At 36.2% G+C, this 24,181-nt stretch overlaps 1 protein-coding gene across 2 annotated transcripts in view; it reads left to right on the top strand.

Moving 5' to 3' along the window:
- The window catches only part of RNGTT (RNA guanylyltransferase and 5'-phosphatase), a 170,980-nt gene that overhangs the window by 105,819 nt on the left and 40,980 nt on the right, over positions 1-24,181 (top strand). For both annotated transcript variants that reach the window (XM_041480417.1, XM_041480416.1), the window contains one exon: positions 1,425-1,525. In XM_041480417.1, the coding sequence (XP_041336351.1) occupies positions 1,425-1,525 (101 nt within the window). The remainder of the gene's footprint in view (positions 1-1,424; positions 1,526-24,181) is intronic.

The following is a 24,181-nucleotide window of genomic DNA, read 5'->3' as shown; positions in this document are numbered from 1 at the left end:
ATTTAAGTTCATGCAGAGAAACTGAAAATAACTAAATATGTAAGAATCACATTTGAATCATATCCACATCAGGAAGTCTCTGAGCTTCAAAATGGATAGTTTCTCAAGGAGTAGTAATAGAAAATATCATATATAATAGTCTTGCTTTTCATCTTCCCTGAGCACGTGCTGTTGGCTGTTGTCAGAGTCAGGATATAAGAGCTCTAGTGAGGAAGGTTTTTATATAGATCAGATGTAGCTTTTCCTCAGAATTTCATTGCTGTGATTTAGGGGTTGGTCCATCCTTTTTGCATCATTAAGAATTAATGACCAGCTTTTCATCAAGAAATGGTAGGTAAGATACTCTGCATTTGTTTTGGAAGGAGTAACTTTACATTCTTCCATCAGCAAACAGAAAATTCATTTGCTTTTGTCATTTTAGATCTAGAACTGTTAGGTTTGTCATCAGTAAAGTCTGTATTTTGAAAATATTTTACACAGCAGGAGTGCAGTATGATGCTGATGACTGTTCTGTTACCAAAAGACAATGGACATTCTTGATTAGTTTTATTTTTCATATAAAATTGCTTAAATTTTCTCACTGTATAAAGAAGTAATTTTTTCTCATTCTATGCATCTGCAAATAATTCTTTTACTTTTGCCCTATTCATGTTAACTCATATTTTCTCCATTGCTATGAAAGATATTTGATAAGGAAGGGGTCAACAAGTTAACTCTCACTGATAGGTGAGGATGAACAAAATGGCAGCTTAGTAAATGAAAGCAAATAGTAGCAGAGACCATGAGAAACTAAAGCTCAAATTAAAGAGAAAATTGTTTCTTTCAACTTGTGTTTCAAATGTGTACCCTCTTTAGCAAGAGATGCTCTATTTTTTATGTTCTGATATATCATGATGTTCTTTAATCTTTACATAACTTAAATTCCTTTGGTATGAAAGAACATGTTTCTGATGAGTCTTTTGGAGAGCTGGCAGTATGGTGGCTTTTGCCTTTTTCATATTTTGTCAGCCAATAGCATGGATAACAAAAATATTGTTCATAAAATAGTTCCAAAATGTGGAGATGACTTTAAATTTGTGTTTTCTGTATGTCCTATGAGTGTTTTTGTCTCTTTCTGTTCTGTCTTATTTTCTTTCCTGAAATTTTCCATTAGCCAGAGAGAGATAATGAAGTATGCTAATTCTTATTACCATTCTCAGCTTTTTATTATATGCAATGGCAGAGCTACAGTGCTAAGCAGTTTTAAAAGGGAGAAGCAAAGTAGTGAAGCACAACTACCTCCATGGTAATGGTATTTGTTGTTTCAGTCACTAACTATTGTTATTCATTAGAGACAGCTAATAGAGTCTGAAAGGCTGAATTGTTACTTTTAAAACCAGTGAAAACCAATAAGCATAATTAAACTGCATTTTAATTTACTTCAGAAATACAAGCCTGGTCGATGTGATGATATTTTGAAATGGAAGCCACCCAGCCTGAACTCAGTTGATTTTCGTCTAAAGATAACAAGAATTGGTGGAGAGGGGTATGTAATCTCTTCCCTTTTTAAATCTGTAGCACTCGTGTGAATGTCCCTTAGCAGTTAATCTGTCCTCTGATATTTCTTGACACTTCCTGGGGCTAAGCCTTTCTATATTCTCTAGAACTTGTTCATCCAAAAGATAAGCAACTGTTGTAATTAGTGTTGTACTGAAAACAATGGCAGATGTTTATATTATGAATTTATTCATTCTTAAATTAAGTTTCCTCAAATTTCTGAAAAAAAGTCCCATTTGGATTTGGCAGTATGTTTTTGAGAGTAGGCAGGCTGTATTAGCTTAAATTCCTAAAACTGTTCTTCATTGATTTTAGACAAAACGATAACAACTGAAGCTTTCTTCTACTTTAGAATTGTGCACAATGACAAACAGTACTTGTTTTCTTAGAGAAAAACAAAGCCTGACATTTTTACTTGTGAGTAAACAAGTAAAATTGGTATTGGATTTTTGGTATTGTCTTTAATGCCGTTAAAATCTTAATCAAAACCAGTGAGTTTTAATGGCAGAAGACATGAAAATCTTTACATTGGTCCTGCTATTTGCCTAGTTCAGTCACTGCACATATTAAATAGGGGTTATTTCCATGTTTAGTTGTGCTGGGGAGGGGATTAAGCTTGCTTTGGAAAAGTTTTTGGTTAGGATGAAATTAATGATTTTTAGATTGCTTGGTGTTTTAACATCTGGGACTCATTTCAATTGACGGTGTGAAATACTGACATTTAGCTTTTCTTTTTCTTGGTGCCACAGGCAACTCAATATGATGAAACAATTAATTCAGATATTGCTTGCATATTCCAGGGTGCTAATAATGGCCCATTTAACTTTTAGACATCTGCATGTCACATTAATGAAAACATTGGGTGAATAGAGAGAATCTTAGGGATATGGGGTCTTTATGCAAAATATACTCAACTGATAAGTTCTCAGTGTTTCATGAAATCAGAATTATCTGTTCAAATTTTTGTGTTTGAAAATGCAATGTCTTCAGTGACAACATAACTATTTCAGAGAATACACAGAAATACTTCTCTTTACTTCAGATAATCAGCTGATTACAACATTTTATGTTTGCTTGCAATTTATTTAAGTCACAGGATAATGTAATATGAAAGATTTATATAAAAGTTCTTTTAAAAACTGCCAATTATTTGATAAGAAGGTTATTTTTATAAGAGTATTCTTATGACTTCTGCTGGAGTTTACACATATACAGTACTAGCATGTGATTCAGAAACAAAATGCAACACATTTTAAATTTCCCATTAATAAAGGAGTATTGGTTGATTAGTCATCTCTGATTTCAGATACCAAACTGTCAGTGCTGTTATGTTTAATATATTGCATCATAGATTATTTGATTGAAACATGGAAAGGTTATAAAATATGAGCCAGGAAAAAAGCTATTTCTAAAAAGTTAGTAGCAGTTAATAGCAAATTATTAAAGAATGGCTGACCCATTGTGGAATTGAAATAACTTTCTAACATTTAGAAAAGTTCTATCATATTTCAGCTATGTGAAAATGAGAGAAGTTCTTGTACTATGGAAATAACTACCTGAATTACTCTGTAAATAATGTAATATATAAATATATCAGTGTTTATGCTGCTCTCAAATGCGTATAGAAAATCCTAGAAATCTGATATTTCTTAAATAAAGTACAGGTCTTCCAGGTAAGTTTTACTCTATCGCACATGACAATTGACTGCTACTAAGTGCATTTACCCAACAAAAATAAAATTTAATGAAGTATGGGACAGAAAATAATAACTTAGCACTCTTGGGAGAGAGGTATTTATCTTAAATACTGTCCTGTGTAGAACAGTAGCTTCTGCTCAGTGAAACACAAACTGTGAATGAAATATTCCTGGTTTGTCTGCTTCAGTTGTTACTTTGGGTAAAATCTAAAGTCATTTGAAGAAACTTTGGAATACAACAGGTTTTGAAATTGTTGCCCAGAGTTTTAAAAGAAGCATCTTTAACTTTAGACTGTATAAAGACAGTTCCTGAGTTATCATCATTAACTGAAATTCTGTTTGATTTGATTAACTGAGCATCTCATTACTGCAGTTCTAATGTGACAACAATGGGCTTCCTGCTTTCCCCACCACACTGAGATTAGAAGCAGGCATTGATGATGGTTTCAACTTTTTAGGTAAACAAAATTTTCTTCTTCAGTAATCCAAAAAGGAATTACAGCACTACAGAATGGGTAAGGTTGGGAGGAGACCACAGTGGGTTGGTCATCTGGTCCAACCTCCCTGCTCAAGCAGTCATCCTAGAGCTCATGGCACAGGATTACATCCAGATGGTTCCTGAATATGTCCAGTGAAGGAGACTCCACAATCGCTCTGGGCAAGCCATTCCAGTGCTTGGTCACTCATACAGTAAAGTTCTTCCTCTTGCTCAGATGGAGCTTCCTGTGCATCAGTTTCTGCCCATTGTCTCTTGTCCTATTGCTTGGCACCACCAAGAAAAGCCTGGCTCCAACCTCTGATATCTCCCTTTAGATACCTACAGACATTGAAGAGGACACCTCTCAGTCTTCCCATCTCAAGGCTGAACAGGCCTCCCTCAGCCTTTCCTTTCCAGTCTCTCAGTCATGCTTCTTGCCCTGCACTGGACCTGCACCAGGAGCCCCAGGTCTCTCTTGTACTGAGAAGCCCAGAATTTGGCACAGCACTCCTCATGTGGCCTTGCAAGGGCAGAGTAGAGGGGCAGGATCACCTCCCCCGGCCTCCTGACAATGCTGTTCCTAATGCACCCCAGGATACCATTGGCCTTCTTGGCCACAAGGTCACTGCTGGCTCATGGACAGCTTGTACTCCAGCAGAAGCACCAGGTCTCCTTCTCTGCAGAGCTGGTTTCCATCAGATCAGCCCTCAGCCTGTAGTGGCACATGGGGTTATTCCTTCCCACGTGCGGGACTGTGCATGTTTCCCTTTGACAAATTTTAGAAAGTCCCTCTCTGCCCCTCTCTCCAGCCTGTTGAGGTCCTTCTGAAGGGCTGCAGAGCCCTTTGGGCTATCAGCTACTCCTCCAGCTTTGGGTCGTCAGTGAACTTGCTGAGGAGGCCTCTGCCCCTCCATCCAAGTCATGGAGGAGTAAATTAAACAACACTGGGCCCACTACTGAACCTTGGGGAACACCACTAGTGACAGGCCTCCAACTAGACCTGTGCCGCTGATCACAACCCTCTGGGATCTGCCATTCAGCCAGTGAATCTGTTGGGCATTTGACAGCAAAATACTACAGATGTGGCTGAAGTAGTGGTACAGAATTTACAGAAGTTGCATGTTGTTTTGACACAGGCAAACAACATTTACAGAAATAGAAGGTATACCTTTGTATTGATGTCTTACAGACAAATAAGGAGCCCAAGTTAAAATATTGATCTCAAATACCTAGAAACAATGCGAACAGGGATTGTCTGTAATTTCCAAGTCCTCTGTTCTCATTTACAGATTCGTCTTTAAGTCTTGAAATGCGGACATAACTAAACCTGTGCTGCAGTTGTGTGTGATCTTACCACAGTTTACAGCCTGGGCAGCAGTGCTACAAACTGAACCAAATCACAAAGCTACAATCACGCAGCCTTTGCATTTATAATTCCCTACTCACTCAAATAGTGAAAAAACCCCATATAGGAGGATTATTTATTCAGTAGCATGAGATTAGAGTTCTGTCAGCTGTTGGACATGTCTTTTAGATAGCATATGTAATTGAGATCCTGAACAATTGTAAACAATCTTGTGCATTTTTCATCTGAATAAAGGAGTTACCTCTGGGGAGTTTGCCAGATTTTAGTCAGAGTGATTATTTTCCATCTATGTAAATTCCCCTGTGTTTTGCGTTGAGAATTTCCATCCATAGATCAGTTTGCAATAGAAGTGTTAACTGCAAAATAGCTGCTGTTTCACCCCAGATGTAGTCCCGTTATGGATGAATGACCAATTGCTTTTATCTGGGCTTCAGTTGTTTCACTCTTGATATTGGAAGGAGTTTTGTCATTGAATTAAAAAGAATTGGTCTTATGATCTGGGAAGTACTTTTAGAATAAGCCTGATAAAGATGAAGACTGCATGACAAAGAATAAACATAAAGAAAAAAGATACTATTGCATCCCAGAGAAAGGCAGGGTTTCTGTAACCTCAGTGACCTAATACTGACACTCCTGTTCAGTGCACATATTTGAAAGAAATTGCATTATTGCACCTTAGTGAGTTACATCTTATCAGCTGAGCCTTGGTAATTGTCTCCTGTGTATTACCATAGTCCAGCCTTTCCAAGCATCAGGATGATGGTTAGATTAACTCTTTTTGTGTTGTGTTTGCAAGAATTTCAGCTTGTGCTCTTCCTCAATCTCCTCTCATTACATCAATGTAGTTAGTTAAAAAAAACCCAAAGCCCTCTAACACAAAACCCCTGCAACTCATTAAATCAGCTAAACAAGAGAGTACTTTGTTGTTTGTCTCTTGTGAAACAAGCAGTTGAACTGAAAAGCCCTAATATTGTGTGTTTTAAAAAGGCAGACCTGCTTCCTAGCACTTCTATTTAATTTCAGGTTTATTAGAACAATGGTCTGACATATACCTTGAGTTTTCCTAAATTATGATGATGGTCATGAAAAAATAAGAGAGTCTTAAGCACATTAACTGCTTTTCCCAATGATCTACAATTTAAATAACCTTAAAAGTAGAGAATGTGAAGGATATTTATTTGCTGTGTGCAGATCTCACTTAGCAGGGAAGACTGCTTTTAAATAGTAGAGATGCTTTTTCTCAAAATGTCTAGCTGTATGAATATTACTTAAAAAGCCAAAAAACCCCAAAGTAACTCTGAGTCTTACTTAAATGTCACAAATATCAACTGAAAATGTCACATAGTACCATATTTCTGGTAGCTTCCATAACCAGAATTTCTTAAATGTCCGTGCTTCCTTTTACAGATTTTTAGTTAGCCTGTGCAAATCCCTTAATTTTATCTGTATCAGACTGCTAAAATCAAATTACAAGCAAATTTTTGGCTTTATTTGCTTTGAAATAATGTCTTACTGGGTCAATTTGTTACCATTTCAAATCACAATATAATATAAATTTTATGTAGTACCCTGAAGTACTAGATAAAAAACTTCAAGGATTTTAGTCATCTTTGAAGTTGTACTCCTCTAAAAAATTAGTAATTTGAAGTAGACATGAACTATTTAAATTATTTATTAGTGTTAAGTTTGTAATTTTTTTAATTGTATCCATTATTAACTCGACTGTATGGGGAAATCCCCAAACAGTGTTTAGGCAAAGTTCTGTTTAGCTTAGACAAGATAATAAAAAAATAATTCAAGTAATAAGTAATGGAAGATAAAATGCAATACATTCAAGGATAGTGGGGATATCCTTGGATCCACTGGAAATTACAAATCAACAACCAGATATAGATACCATAAGTACAGGCAAGTGGATGTCGTCTTCTTTTTTTTTTTTTTTTTTTTTTTTTAGAAGTGGTTTTTTTTTGTTTTATAAACTGAAAAGGACTGGGGGAGAAGAAGAGCTGCAAGGGGTTCAAAATGGCTGTGATATTCTTGATTTGCTCTCATATAGCTATGTTTCTGTCCTTTTTATAAGCTGATCTTTCTCACTCTCCTGCTTTAAAAAAAATTAGAAAAAAAAATAGTAACTGGCTGAAAAGTCATATGAGTTAATTGAGTCAGCTAAGATAGCAGAACTGATGGGATAGTTTGTATGGCCTGGGTGTTGGTGCTCCTTCCTCTCTTCCCATTCCCACTTTTACATGATACTGGAGTTGTTAGTTTGAGTTGTGAAATCTTTGCCTTCTCACCTGTTTACAGAATGTCCATTATCAAAGAGCACAGATTCATTCTTATATGTGCCATGCACCACAGAAAGGGGCTTTTACAAGTAATACCCTGGTGATAAAAATAGTAGTCCCACGTTCCCTATGACTCCAATGACCACAGTCAGTGTTGGGGCTGCATTGCTGTTGGGTACAGTGGAGTTACAAGGCAGAATGCAGGTGAAGTTGTACAGCAACTGGATAATGGAACAAATAAGAACAAGGTGTTGCAAATAGAGCCAAAGCTGTGCCATGTGAGGATGGCAGCAGGCTGAGTGCTGGTTTGAATGTGTTAAGTGTGTTTATGGCTGTACTGTTGTTAAAGGAAGCATGCGTGCTTTGGAATTGCTTACTTTTTGTGGAAATGTGAGAGTTTCAAGGGAAGGTAAAGGAATAATTTGATTAGCTGTTACCTTCAGGCATTCAGCTGTTACTAGAGTTGACCTTCTGAAGAGGAAATGTAGGGGCATGGTTGTGCCAACAGATTGAAGAGAATGTAATGTGTAGAAAGAGCAATGCAGAGACACAAGAAGGGGAAGCCCAAATGCCACCATGGTAGAAATGTGCATGTGCAGCTGCAACATTGGTATTGCAAAGGAAACTGGTAAACAGACATTTTAGCAAAATGCTATGCTGTAAATATCTATGCTGTATTGCTTATATGAGAATACTTAAAATCTTCTTGTAAAGCTTCAGGCTTAAAAAACTATTTTTAAAGTAAAGTTTTGAATCTAACCTTTATTTATACTCTGGTACACTGAACAAAATCTTGTACTTTCCACAACTAATACTCAGGATGCTCTCAGAATTTCTAATGTTGTATTTCAAAAATGAAGTCAGTCTCATCTTTTTATATGTTCAAGTGGCAGTCTTGGGCAATCTCCATCTGTCAGATAATTATTCTACTTCAGCTACTCATTTCTCCAGATTTTTAAAAGCTTTGCCTCATATCATCCTAAAATTATCTATATGCTAGCAAATTGGAATGTAAATGTAGTCTCGTATGTTTTATGTACCCTGTTCCCTTTTCTTGAAATAGCTGCTGCCTTAAAGTAGTCTTTCCAGTTGCTTGTGCCAGTTATCATCATGATTATCCACTCTGTTAAGATCCATTTCTATCTCCTGAGTGAGATGAAGAAAAGCTCCCAAATACCACATCTTCAAAATTTTCATACCTCCCATGTATTTCTCTCTTCTAATTTACATTTGGATAGATATTTATTCCTATTTGTCCATGTACCTTAGATTCCTTGCTACTTGTGAATGTGAAAATGGAGGGCTGATGTCAACCCCAACTAAACTACTGTAAGGTGGTGGAATCTGAGAGGAGTGAAAAGCAGGCAGTAAAGAAACTATATTGGACTTCAGAATAGTTGGCTTTGGCATTTTCATGTAATAGAGGTAGTATCCCACGTCAGGTCCCTTTGAACTGCAGAGAGGCTCAGGATAACTGGTTGATCTTCAAGAACAGCTTCCTCAAATGCACAAGGACGTACTCTTCCCTGTGCAGGAAGATAAGCAGGTATGGCAAGCAGGTACAGCTTGCTTGAATGGGGAATTCCTAAGTTAACTCACCCGAACAATGATATGTATGGAATCTGTAAACAGTGACAGACCTCCATGAAGAATATAAAAACAGTGTTTGGGTCTAAAGAGAAAGATGTAGGAAAGCCAAAACTACACTGGAGTTGAAGCTGCGTCACTGATGTCTGTAGGTACCTTGTTAATGGGAGGAAGACTTAAGGAAATGGTGTGATGCTGATGCAGCACTGGACAGTGGAAAAGATACAAAAAGGCTGAGGGTACACACTGCAGCCTTTGCTTTGGCAAGGTCTGTTCTCAGGCTTTTGTGGTCCCTGAACCTCATGGCAGAGTGCAGGGAAGTTGAAGTTAAGCACTACTTAGGCAAACTGGACCTCAGGATACTGGAAGGCAAAACTTTGAAACTGGGGCAAGAGTTAGCCCTTAGAGCAAAGGCAGCCAATTAATGTGATAGCTGGGCTGCAGTGGAGTAGATGATTCTTCAGTCCTATTTGGCATTTTTGAGACTTCATCTGGAGTACTGTGTCTTGTTTTGGGCTCCCCGAATTGAGAAAGACATTGATGCACTGGAGCAAATTCAGCGGAGTGCCTCCAAGACTGTGGGGGGATTAGGGAGCACAACATATAAAGAAAGGCTGAGAGAATTGGGTTTCCTCTGTCCAAATAAGAGAAGGCTGTGTAATACTTTACTGCTGTTTACTACTCCCTAGTGGCAGGTGATAGATCAGATGAAGCCACGTTGCTCTGAGATTGATGTTGAAAAAATGGCAGGCAAAGGACACAAATTGTAGAAGGTCAAGAGGAGAAACAGTGTGATGAAAGTCAAACACTGTAGTAGGCTGGCATGTTGTGGAGTCTGCATCTTTGGAAGCATTCAGAAGTTAAATTAGATGAGCCTGTGAGCACTCTGATACTACTTGGAAGCTGACCCAGTCCTGAGCATGAGGCAGATGACATGCAATGGTCCTTGCCAATCAGACTTATTCTAAGGTAATTTGCAGATCAGATGTTAAATAATTTGCAAATAGCATGGAACTGTTAGACACTTAAACTAATATGTATTTTAAAACATTTTTTTGGTTTTTTCTTTATGCTTTCTTTACTGTAAATTGAGATTTTTTTCAGTACAGTACTTAGAGTAAGAGTACTTATTGTACATATACTTAATTTACAAATTGTGGGATTGTCCTTTCTGAGAAGATTTGTGAGTTGCAAAGTAAAATAACATACAGTTTTTATAAACAGGAATTTGACAGTGTTCTATGTTATACACTGTAAAGGTTTGCAAGATATATAATTTAAAAGCCATTTAATTTACATAGAAAAAATGTTTGTCTTCCTTTTGCTATAGCTTGAAATAGATATGCTGCTCAAACTTACTGGAACTCAGTAGTGAATATGGTTTTTTTTCCACGATGTTTGTCTTCCTTTTGCTATAACTTGAAATAGATATGCTGCTCTCAAACTTACTGGAACTCAGTAGTGAACATGTTTTTTTTTCCACCAGTGCATATAAATTTTTTAAATTATAGGACTTATTAGAGAGTATTTGTGAACATCTTGTTCAAAGTGCTTTACATGAATTTTAGAAATTGGTGTGAGCTTCTTTAAATGCATTTTTTGCGTGTAGTGACTATTTGGTCTTTTTCAGACAAGGGGAATTTTCTAGATTTTTTAAGTATGTCATGGATGGTACTTTAACTCAGAATATTTTTTTCTCCATTGTTTACAGTACAAATTAATATTCAGTTGTTTGGTTTGGGTTTGGTTTTTTTGTGGTATGTGTTTGTGGTTTTAATTTGTTGCTTAATGAGATTTTATTGTCTTGTTTTCTTGAGTTTGCAGATCTATATATCTTAATCTGTGTTGAGAAAGGAGCATTTGTATAGGATTATTACAGATCTGAAAAAAAGTATTTTAATATGGTGTTTGAAATTAAAGAATTGTGGGAATGAGTCCAGAGGAGGCTCTGAAGATGATCAGAGGGCTGACTACCTCTCCCACAAAGACAGGCTGAGAGTTTGTCTTGTTCAGCATGGAGACAGGAAAGCTTCCAGTACCTGGAGAAGGGTTATTTACAAGGACCTGTAGTGATAGAACAAAGGGGAATGGCTTTAAACTGAAAAAGGGCAGATTTAGATTAAATATTGGGAAGAAATTCTTAGCTGTGCGGGTGGTGAGGCACTGGAATATGTTGCCCAGAGAAGCTGTGGATGCCCCATCCCTGAAGGTGTTCAAGACCAGGTTGGATGGGACTTTGAGCCACCTGGTCTAGTGGAAAGTGTCCCTGCCTGTGGCAGGGAATGGAACTTGATGATCTTGAAGGTCCCTTCCAACCCAAACCATTCTGAGATTCTATGAAACATGCATTTAAAAGGAAAAAAAGCTCAGCTCAGATGACTTCCTTGCCTTCTGTGGTGTAGTTCAAAGAAGAATAAAGCAAACTAAAAGGGAAAAGAAATTATCACCATGGTAGAGTAGAGCAAACAGTCTGGACAGACAAAGATATTGTATATTGTTTCTACTCTTCATTGGTCTTACTCTGAGCATTTTATGACTTAATTTTCTGACAACACCAAACTCAGAAATAATAAAAGAACAGATATAAGTACTAAATAATGGATATATTAAAGATAAAAATAATTCATGACAGTCATAGCTCCAAGACTACCATTCAGTTTGCTCTGATACCATCAGAATGTTTTGAAATTGGTTTAGGAATTAGAAGCCCAGCTTTTTGTGTCTTACTGAATTCACAAGTAGTTTGGAATCAGCAAAATGTGTCAACAAAATAAATTACCCTGATACAGATTGTTTGCATTTCTGCCATAACAGTGTTATCAATATGGTATGCATGCAACTGTGGGCTTCTGAAATACAGTGAGATTATCAGCAGTTTCACCTTCCCTCATTGACAGCAAAGAGAAACTTTTGGTACATGTGCTTATCTTACAACTTCAGAGACATTAGAAAAGAAACCTACTTGATCCTTTTTCAGGATAATTATCTAGTATGTCTGGTTTTGCAGGGATTCCAGTTGTGATGATTGACTTAAAAAAACTATGTATATGTAGGATGAGTTTTTAAAAATTAGCATTTTGAGGGACATTTTCATTTTGAAGAAATAAATTGGATTTTTGATATCTGTTTAATGACAGGATGTGCCATAGGTTTGGTAATTCACATTTGCTGTCTTTTTAACTAACACCCAGCTTGTAGCTTCTTTTTCTGGGAAAAGATGCTTGTCCTGCTGTAGAAGCGCATTGAAATCAGTGAGGTTATGGGTGCATGTATCTGTCAGAGGGAGATCAGTTTGCATAATCAGGGCCATTGATAGTGGAGAATCCGTGTTGTTACTTACCTGAGTGATAGAGAAGAGAACGGTAACTGCGGTGTATGGAACATGTGCACATATTGCACTTTGAGTGGGAATTTGTAAAAAGCATTTAATAGTTTTCAGTAGAGTTTTGGTTCCATCTGACAACATGTCCTCTTGCTAGAGGATCTTAAAAAGGCCAGAGTTCCAAGGATCTTAAAAAGGCCAAACAATTTTCATAGTTTTTATGCTTGTTGTCTTTTTACAAAGCAGTCAGCAGACAGTGAGTGCAAAGTTCAAGCATGGTTTTTTACTGAATTCTGTTCGGAAGTTAAGGCTTTTATCTTAAACAGAAGAAAGATATATACATCACAGAAGCTGCATGATTTTTAGCATCATTGTATAGATGAGAAATAAGCCTTTATTTTAGCTTTGAAACCCAGATTTTCAAGATTGTAAGCTGGTTCAGCTTCATATGAAATGAATCAGAATTTTAAATTTATAAATATACTTACCAATATGCATATGTGTATATGCAAACACAGGTGACAGCTGTTACATTTTACATTGTAAAATTAACAACAAGCAAAAATGTAAAGGAATCCCGTTGTCTCTTATGAATCAAAGCAACTCTTGTTTTCTTCTTCATGTTTACATATGGAAACCCTATCTACCTTTTATCACACTTAATTTTAAAGTTTATCCATTTTATTAAATCAGGTTTTTCTCTTTTTAATTTTTTCCCCTCTTCATACAAATATATTTCTTAACTGGATATTCTCACTTCTTTTTCATACTTTATTAAGGAGGTTTTCATTGCCTTGGTTTCATGCTTTTAAGCTAGGTAACTATGTGGTTCTTCATCTGTACTCCACCAACCAGCATTCCATGGCTTATAAATCAGCTAATAGTGAAGTTTATATAAGTGAAGATACAAAAGTATTTGAAGTATTTGGGGGTGTGGGGAGGGGTGTTAGAGACAGTTCTAATGTTTTTGAAATAATAGCATTAGTATTCCTTTGCTAGTCATCCTATCTGTTGTCAGCCCTCCAGCCTTTGAGAGGTATATGATAAGAAACTTTTGTTATGGAGTTTTAATCAGGTTGCTATTACATTCCCTCAAAAACAATGCATGTATCTGCATCAGTTTTCAAGATGGGAAAAATTAATTATGAAGTGGAGAGAAAACTCTCTCAGGACAGCATGATGTGTTAGTAAGAAAAGGACAGTCCTCATCTGTACCCAGCAGATGGCATTTTTCCCCCTTATAACAACTAAATATTTTCAAAGCTATAATATTTGGCTATTTTCATATTTAAAGCCTTTTATTCACAAAGTATTAAAAACTTACACTGTGACCAAATATTTATCAGTGGATTATAAATTAAATATGATATGTATATCTCTAAGTATAGGATAGAGAAGGTTGGATTGAGAAGAGTGAAACGGGATAGTGAATTTGATTATTTTATTTTTTTCTTCTCAATGGGAAAATGTCAAAATCATCATTTCACACTGATGTTTATAAAAGCACTTCACTCTTTTGGTGAATGTTAAAGCATCAAATATCAAATTCTCAGGATTTTAGTCTTTTTTCTCAGGAATACAGAATTCTACTTGAAAGTGGATATTCAGTTGCAGGAGAGCTTTGGATTTGTGGAATAGATTAAGACAGATAGTTTCAGAATTGGATGTCTTCTAATGAAGGACCTGAACTATTTTCTCCCCTTCAGAAGGGAAGATTTCCTATGCACATGATTAACTCTCCTCAACTAAGTATCATTAACATTCTGACTTATTAATTTGTAATTAAAATAATCTGAACACAGTTCTGACTCAGGATTTACTGTTGATCATTCTGGTCTCATTCAAGAAGAGAAGCAGAAATTACTGGAGTCCCACTGAGCAGGATGTTTGCACTTGGTTTATGAACAATGCTCACTTTTTAAAAAATCTTCACACATTACTTGTGTGTTAAGAAAATTGTTTCAAAAGATGAATTCTTTATCATGATAAAGTGGAATAATTTTTTGGTTTTAGGAGAGGCAGTGGCATGGCATGCAAATGCTTTCTTCCACCTAAAATAGGCCATAAATACAGTTTGCTTTAACAGAAGTATTAAGTTTCAGTTATTTGAATTATGTCACCAAAACAAAATGTTGAAAGCTGGTCATTTTTCTCTTTTGCTCAGCCATTTAATAAGATATGATTAATGATTTCTGCATGGTGATAATTTCTCTGTTGTTTACTTTAGTTTTTCTCTCATATTAAAAATAAGATTAAACTATTACACAACTATTTTTTTAATGTATCGTATACCAGTTGTTTTTTTTGTAATATACAGATACATGCAGTGTGTAGAAATTTTCCATGTGTTTTCTGAAGATGATATCCTGCCTTTTTCAGAGATTAAGTTTTTTTATGTTATTTGGCTGGCAAATTTTGTGTTTTGATAGAGCCTCTATGGGCAAAAGGCATGCCTATGTCCAGACTGTGGCAAGAGGAGGGGCCATTGTTTTAGACTTGTGGAACACTTTCATTTGAGTGAAAGTAAATTGGTCCCACATATTTAAAGCATGGTATAATTGTACTAATTACTTTAAAACTTGACAAGTTTACTGGACGAGCCTGAGGAAGAGCTATGAACCCTATTGACTGCAGAAAAGAACTAATATTGAAATCCTATGGCACTGTCTGTTCTGCTGCTTTCCCCTGTATAGACTGAGGGTCATTCATTTCCCAAAGGATTTTGTACAGCATTTGGTCCAAAAGTATTTGTTGCTGAAGCTGAGTTATGAAACTGATGACTCCTCTAAAATGAAAATTTAATGCAGAAAGATTTTTAAACAGTCTAGGAATGCATAGAATAAAGATGTTATAGATGTAGATCTTGCACAGTTGCTTGTTTTTTGTGGAATAACCTTTTTTACCAGGTTATTATTTAAACAGTGTGATCTAGTTATGTACTCTTGTTTAGTGATCTGTCTTCATGTTAAGAAGGCATATGTCTGTTATTGCTCAACTTGAATTATTACTTTCATTCACTAAATTTGACTTCATATAAATTTCTTGCAAGACAAAGTGCATAGATGTTTCTGACAGAAGGGCAAAAAATTGGTAATTATTTAAAGTTAATTCCTATGATGTAATAGCTCCAGAATCACATATTGTTCTTTTTTTTTAACTTTAAAAAAGCTAATGAGTTTCTGAACCTCTAAAACAGCAATTCTGTCAACAGAGAAGCTGGTGGCAGTTTTATTTGGTTTCTTTTGACAAAGCCTTATCCTCAAGTTTAATTAATAAGGGGACCTGAAAAGACAGAGAAGTTATGGAATGATATTAGCAGTGGGAAGGTGAGAGGCCAGAAGAAGCAGGGTGGAGGAAACCTAATTCTAGTGATCTTCCTTCTCTACCCTCATTTGAGGTAATCTATTACTTATTTGTTGGTACCTGTGATAGCTTTCTACTCAAGTTTGAGACAAGTAAACAAAACTAACAGTGAGAACATCCCAATCCCCATAACTCTGAGTTTCTGTAGATACTAACCAGTTTTTTATATAAGGCAAGACCACTGATAAACTTAGACAAAGGTGGGATTTCTTGAAAGTGGAGAAAGTGAAGGTATAGTGAGGAGAAGAGTAACCTTCATTTCAACTGCAGTACAGACAGACTAACTTTGCAGAACTGGCTGAGATATTGAGAAAGTTGCAGAAAATCTGCTTGTACTATGTGTGCAAGCTTGAGAAAGTTGAGAGTTGCAAAATTATTTCAAGGTCTCAAATATAAGGGTGAACACTCTTGCCTCCCCCAGACTATTTTAGCCTGGTCGTCTTCATAACAACTTAATGAAAAAGAATTCTCTAGCTTCTCCAAAACCCCTTCTTACATTCTGATCTTAAGGAAAACAATTTAATTTTCCTTTCTTTTAGTTTTCAAATGTCAAATACAGTAATCATCTTCTGTTTTAGCTTTGAGTGATTTATATCTGAATGAAATGCCTGTTTGCTCTCTGATAGTAAATTTTCTCTGCCATAATAACAAGGTAGTGTTGAATGTAACTTCAAAAAAAGAGTGATAAAGATTTCTCTGAAGGAACAATTGAAACTTGTTTTGCAGTATTTGTATTAGTTGTTGTCTGATTGATATTCTTTTACTGCTTCAGGAATGTGTTTCCATGTAACATCAACTTAGAGGTAATTATTTTTCTGCGCATTTTAAATTGATCATGGATAAGACTTCTTCCAGTGTAAATGTCAGGTGTGAAAAATTGAAGCAATATTTTGAATTTGGAATTAAATATTTAGACAAAAAAAAGTAGATTTGCAGGAACTGTCAGTGTAATCCCGTTGTCGCTAATCTGTGCTTGTAACATGTAGCAGAGGAATGTCCATAAGAAGTGGAATTCTTCCACAAAGAGTTGACCCCAGGGGCTGTGCTGGGACAGAGCACAGAACCAGAGCACAGATCTGTCTAGTAGCTGAGTAAACAGAACAACTTTGACCACTCCTAAATTGCACTTCTTTTAAGAAACAAGGTTGTAAAAGAAGATATGAGACACTCAGCTCTTGGGTTTCCTAGCTGATATAAAACTTGACAGCAGGGGTGTGTTAAAATGTAGCTTTCCCACCATCTATAACAGTAATGTGTGCTCTACCAGTCTGCCCTTTTCTCTCTTCTGTGCCTTCTCATTACTGTGTCACTGTTCCCAGATAGACTGAATTTTGTGTTCCTGCTGAAGTTTTATTCATTTTCCTTTACTTCTCTCATCCATATTTGCATGTGAGTCTTCAGGGTTGGTTTACCAGTAAAGGTGATTATCTTTTTTTTGCTATAACTACTCCAAAGTGATTAAAGTCCTGGTTAAAATGCATAGAATTTCCATGAAATTGCTGAAATTTCATTCCTGTATGCCGATTGATAAGTTTTTCTCTTTGATGGTCTGAAGATGTTGCTGGTATATAGGGAAAGCCAATTGCTTATGTTTTGTTATGCTTATCATAGATATATTAAAAAATAGCCAAATTTCTAGACATCAAAGTCTTTCTTCATACTTGAGATTAACTTGCATGCTCCATCCTTGTTTTTTCTGGCTGTATTGCTTAGCCTAAGAAAACATACTACTTTTTCATAGAGACTGTCCTACATTAAATCAAACCTGAATTAAGTTCACAATTTTTATAATGAACATTGTGATTTTTTTTTCTGTAATACTAGTAGATAATTGCAGTTAGCTATATTATTTTAAAAGGCTTATTATCCATGCAGGTACCTTAAAAACCACCATGAGGATTTCTACTTGGAAAACCAAAATATACTGAACCAGATTGCGCTAATTTTTTAGGCAAGCTTTTTTTAGCAAGGGTAAATGATAGTCTAAGAGGACATGCAAAATTGCTTGGAGTAAAAAAATTATGTATTGGAGGCAGACTGCAAAATGGAAAAAATGCCCCTGCTTTACTGTACATTTGTTAATTAATAACTTAATAATTTACATTACATAAATCTTCTCAAAAAGATGTGGAAGAAGAGACAAAGCAGGTCATCCTGATACCAGTTAAATCAGTGGTTATCAACCAGGGTCTGGAAGTAATCAATTTTTTGTCCTGTGCAGTTTGCATTTAATCATAATTGCTCCTTCACTTGTGCCCTACATAATAAAAATTAATCATTCAGTGCAGTAAATGAAAAGATGCTCTCTTTCTGTAATAATAACACAGAAATTGTAATAAAGAATTCAATTTTTCCCCCCCACAGTTTATAGAAAAGATACATTTCTGCAAGTTGCTTATCACACAGACTTCAGCTTATTTGACTTTTTAGAGAGTGTGTCACAAAATTGAATAATAATTTTAAACAAAGTCTAAAAAGCTGGCACTGGAAAAGAAGAATACTGATAGCATATGAAGAGCTTGCAAAATGGTTGTATTGGACAAAAAATTTTCTAGAGGCAGCTCCTTAAGATGGAGCTTCCTGGTCCTCTTCCTCACACAGGGAGGTGGGTCTGGCTGCATAGGACTTCTCAGGGTGTGAATTCAGATGTGACCATGTGCCAAGTGCCTGGGAAGGAGGGAGCCCTATGTTGGTTTGGTAGCTGCCTCAGGTTTAAAACGCAGTGAGACCAAGGCTGGTCAGGAGAACCTGGAACAGTAGCTGTGAACCTTGGAGCTGTGTGTGGAGCAGAGGCATCTCAGAAGGGTTGTTTTGTGCCTAATCCTGTCTGCCTTCCATTTCTTAGCATTGTTCAAGCTGCCTTCGTCCCAGTGCATTTCCACTCCCCTCCTGGTGGCTCTGATAAAAGTACACTTCCCCTCTAATTATGGGAGTTGGGGTAAAAGGTAAAAGAGGGATGGAATGTATTGAGAGGACATAGCCATCTTTAGAAGTCTATAGAAAACAAAACCAAGGGGCAGCTGAACATTAGAGTGAGAAATACAGGAAAGATAGAGAAATGGATAAAGGGGAAGAGGATGTGGCACTTCTGAGGTGAAGCAGAACACCCTTATACAGAGGAGTGATTTCCCTTATAGAGAAAGGAGCCTTATGGGTCATGATACAAATATTTTTTTTTAATTTTTTTTTAAGGGTAGCACACTAGAATCACAGGGCAGCTTTCCTGCAAATGCCTTGTAGATTATGGATGCAATAATGAGTATCACAGTGTTGTTAGTTGATATTGCAAGATAGTCCTTTATTTTGTCACACCCAGGAAGGCTACATTTCTTAATATTTCAGAATGTAGAATACTATATTTATGTCTCTTACTACCTGAAGAATTTCTATGAAAGAAATTTCATTTACAAGTTTGTGTATGACTATGCTGAGGGATTTAATTTTATAATTGACAGAGGAACTAAATCTTGCACCATCCGTAAAGGTTTCAGTAATGAGCGTGAATGAAGCATTCAGTAGTGTTCATGAGGTCTCTGACAGCCTTCCTACCTTATTTTGGGTGGTAGGTTTGTTTGCAGCAGATGGCTGTTCAAGCATTCTGCTGGTGGCACTTGGGTCTGGATAGAGTGGCAGCTGGGTCCATATCCTATATTCCAAACAAACAATTCGTTGTTCATTACAGGCTTCACCTTGGGATTGCAATCTGCATAGTCCCCCATGAACCCATACCTAAAAGGTTTGTAGACTGTAATTCAATAATTTTTCTGGTTGTGCATGATTAATTAATAAAGTATTTCTTTTTAATAAATGATTAAAGTGATGTGGAGAAACAGGAAGGAAAAGAAATCAGTTGGAGTGATCTGGCTGTGTGCATACATATGGCTAAGGGTGCTCTTCCCATGGAGGATCTTTAACAAGAAGATGGAAATTTTCATACTGATTATATCTCTGGTTAGTATGGACAGGTGAATTTTGTATTCTCTGTTTTATTTTAAGGGAAAAATTTTAGTCTTCTACCCGTTTTTATTATGCACATGCATGTCAAATCTCTGTTTCTCTTGTGCACCAGAGCAGCATCTATGAGTTCCAGTTTTATTATGTGTTTAAATATTTATCATATTTGAATTCTCACTCAATTGGACTAATTCAATGACTCCTTGTTCTTTTCTTACAAGAATTAAATACAGATCACTCGGTCAGTCTTTGGTTTGCCTTGCATTCTGAAAAGCATGCTGCTTTACTCAGGGTACCAGGTCTTGCTACCACTGGTGTGGCATGCAGGGCACTGGGAAAACCAGAAAACTGTTGGAGCATCTGTGCTGCCAAATGAAGGGCAGAATGAGGTAAATTATAGCCAGATGAGATCACCCCATCCTAACTTCCCTGCCAGTTCTTTGTCATGGTTTTTCAGTAGTAACAACCTGTTACAATTGCAGCGTATTCAAATTTCCAGCTCTGTTCTTACAATTAAGAATAGTTGTGCAGGACAAAAGTCTGGAGGTTAGGGGGGTGTTTTTTGTTTTTTTTTTTTTTGGTGTGTGCAGGATTTTTGTTTGGTTTTGGTTTTTTTTTCATTAGAAAGACCAAGAACAAAGGAATGACAAAACTTCACATGGAAAGAAAATTCAGTGAGCTTTGAAGTCAACCCTTTACATGTTATAAAATAACAGAATTCTAGCTGACAGGCTCATTCACATTATGATACATCCCTTAGTTAAATGGTGTAAGTACCTTTCCCTCATTCATACACAAAAGGGCACACATCATTCACTTCAGAGGAAAGTAATGCTGAGGTGGTATGAGTGATACTAAGTACAACATCAGCTTCCTTTCAAAGTGATGAACTTTGTAATCTGGCTAAAGTTGCTAGCTATTGCTTCATAACTTGCTTCATCAGCAGACATATCTTTTTCTGATTACTAGTAAATATATTAATCTCTGTTGTATAAATGGAGTAGTCACTTGGCATTTGCCAAGATGGAAACTGACCATTTTTTCTGCCTGTCCAATCGCAATCAGGATTTGGTCCTTAACAGTAAGAAGTGTCTTCCATATAGAAGTACTTACTGCCTAGTTTTATGGTCTTTTAAAAATAAATTAGTACAGAATAAGAGTGTAGCAGATGCCTTTTGGCAGTCTCAATCCATTATGTCAGTGTGCTGCCTCTCCTGTCCCCCACTACTTTTCAAGCACTCTTTCATTAAAATGATCAAAAGAGAGGCAGATGCAGCCACAGTGTGAGTGCAGGGGATGTGCAACCTCCTAAGTAGCGCTGCCATGCGTGGCCAAGGTAGGTGTGCTGAACAATGCTGTGCTAAAGGGTAGGGCTCTGGGAGGTTTGCAGAAAATACCCTATTTCTGTGTGTAGGATTGACCTGGATTTTTTTAAAATTCAGACACTGTGTATTAAAAAATTGTCAGAATTTGGTGATTGTTTCACCTTGATTATCAATATAACTCCAGAGCTTTCCTTTTAGTACCTCCCTTTTCTGCAGGGATTTTATTTTGGTGACTAAAAAACCCCATGTTCCTGACTAAATGCCTTTATATTCTTTAGTGGGTACAAACAGATGCACTACCTTTTCAACCTCTTCAGTCTGCCTATCTTTCTTGGTTGTTTCCTGTATTTTCACATGATCCTGTATTTCCACATTATTTTTTTTACCAGTTTTCTACTTTGGCTATGCTTGAGATTTTTTTTTCATTACCTCATTTATTTCTTCTATATCTTACTTGTTGTTAGAAATTGGTTTTTCTTAAGTAGCTCTTGAAACACTGAAAATTATTTTGTTTGGACTTTAAAATTGTAATGAGACTTCGTATTTTATTGAAGTCTCGTGATACAAACCTTTACATTGTGGTATCAATTCTTCACTTAATTCTGGTAGTTGAATTTGCTGTATTGTGGTGTCTGTTATATTTTGAAAGATGGCCAAGGTGAAAGGACCCTCTGGGGTCATAGACTAGAATGTGGATTTATGGTGTTCCAGTGAGGCCACTACAGAGCTGTGTGAGTGCTCTTGCTTTGTGATACATGGATAAATCTGGGCAGAGTTGCATCACAGCCAGTGTCAGGCAGCTCTTTCAGCAAATTGGGAATAGTTCCTAACTCCTGTCCTATATTTCAGGGAGATGAAAGGGATGGTATTCAGAAAGAAAAATTGATGTTTATGATCAGAAATAGATTCTAATAGTGAAATCTCTTGAACTACGTAATAACCTCCCAAAGGAAAAGGCAAGCAGCCTCATTTTCCAGATAATTTATGGCCAGCCTGGCCAAATTGCTCATTATACTACAGGGAGTAATATTCCATTGGTGGAGGAATGGGCATGATTATTTAATAGGTACTTTTTGTTTCTACTTAGTTTTCCTTTCTGTTTTTTATGGATAGGTTATATGTAAATGTAGTCAAAATGCTTCTTTATGTTATTTGCCTGTAAAACAAAGCCAAACATGCTTTGGACAAAGATTAAAATATTATCACCACTAGACATAAATGCAGCAAACAAAAAGAAGTGCTGTTTGGAAACATCTGATATTGGGGTTTTATTTATCAAATGCACAGATATGCCTTGATAAAATCTTCCTGTCTTTAGGAATTTTGTATATAAATACTCCCATTCCCCCCCCCCCGCTTCCAAAATACCCCCCACTACAGCCAAACACTTTCTCAAAAATTGGTGCAAATTAAACCCTACTAATTGAAAGTAAACCTTCATATTCATCAGTTTATTCTTTTTGATGGTCTAGAATCACCATTACCTCAGATATGAGGTCACTTCATTTTGCAGTTTCAATCCCTCTAAATGTAATTTTTATTTCATTTGGTATATAACAGTGGTGACATTGTTCAGTGGAAGTATGTCTTTCAGGGATCAGTTACTGCCAAGATTCCCATTATCAATAGTCAGTGACAGGTAGTGATTTACTGTGGGGAGTGAGGTAGTGCAGTGAAGCCTTTCAAGTACCACACATAAGAGCTCGGAGGGCAATTAGCACATAACGTTGATATTGTTGCCTGAGTTGCATGTGCTTGAAAGCACCATGCTTATTAATATGACAAATGGCACATGCTATTGTAGTACTGTTGTGGGAGGGCTGAGGGTGTTAAATTCAAGTCTGTAGTTTGTGCTACCCACTGCGTTTTCCCCTGGGAATATTGTTTGGAATACACTTCTATGTTAATTGCAGTCACTGTTAACTTGGCTTGGACTATTCTGCAAATTCAGAATTCATGGAATGAAAGAGGCTTACTTACATTTCTGCAGGGTTGTTTCTTGTAGAGATTAATTTAGCATTATAAAATTCTTTATGGTTTCTTTTTTTTGCACTTTAATGGATTCCTTCCCAACCTTTTTCCCCCTCATGTTCTAACCCAGGGATTTTTGCATTTTTACTTTGTAAGTGGCAGTGCATAATATCTCTTTCAGTTCCCTCATAACTTTCTTGAGTTTGTTCTCTTATTTGAAGAATGTCCTAAATCAGGTATACACTCTATTTGCCTATTCCTAACCATGATGATTATACTAGAATAGCTTATATTTGTCCACAAAAAAAATGTTTTCTTACTTGACTGATGAGTAACAACTTCTGTTAAAATATTTTCGTAGCCCAGACAGGTGGTTTGTAAATGCACTGTGGAAAGCAGGAGACAGCTCTTCTGTCTCACCTGTGAAGCCTGTGTGCTGCCATTGTCCTTGTTCTGCATGCACTGCTTCTGTGGAACTGTCAAGTTCTTGACTCTCTACCTCCAGAAAAAGATGAAATGCATGTTGTTTGCAGACCATATATGCATGCCAATTTAAATTTACAGGCACTGTTATTAGCCTTTTTCAGAACTTGTATTGGATCCTTTGATATATTTTAAAATATTGCTGGTTTTAAATATTTCTTTTTCAATATTTAAAAAAATATTTATATATTTAAAATACCTAGTGCAGTATTTTCACCATGTTACTCTTACAATAGTCAGTGAGTTACATTAATGAAATAATGATCTTAAAAAATTAAATATTAGAAGTTAATGCTTTTGACCCTAACATCATTTTTCATAATTCTCTGTTCATTCTTTTCTGATTTTTTCTTGTTTTTATATCCGTAGAAAATACATATTAGAGTTTTAAACCAATAGGAAATGATTGTCATAAGGAAGAAGCAAAATATAATTGGAATGTCACTGTAGTAGAATTCAAGTGATTCTTCAAGAAACTATTTAGGAAGCTGCTTCTCTTTCTATGGTTATTATATTGCTGCATAGTGCAGTTTTCCCTCCAAGTTTAAGTGAGCACAGGATCAAGGCAGAATATTTATTGTATTTGTAAAAGACATCAACTTCATCACATGATCATGGTGTCCTTTCTGCTGTGTCATAATGCTGTATTTGTGCTCGGGTCATCATGAGCAATAATGACATAGTGGAATAATTTCTTTGTACAATTGAATACAAAATTTATAACATTATGTATGAAAGGTACCTTTATCCTCAAAGTTACCCATGAAGAATGTTCAAGCAGTGTTTGAAATTACAGTAACTTAACTTACAAAGT

This window comes from Pyrgilauda ruficollis, unplaced genomic scaffold (assembly GCF_017590135.1).
Source record: "Pyrgilauda ruficollis isolate IOZ18807 unplaced genomic scaffold, ASM1759013v1 scaffold51, whole genome shotgun sequence".
NCBI lineage: Eukaryota > Metazoa > Chordata > Aves > Passeriformes > Passeridae > Pyrgilauda > Pyrgilauda ruficollis.
This window is presented reverse-complemented; position numbering and strand designations above follow the sequence as displayed.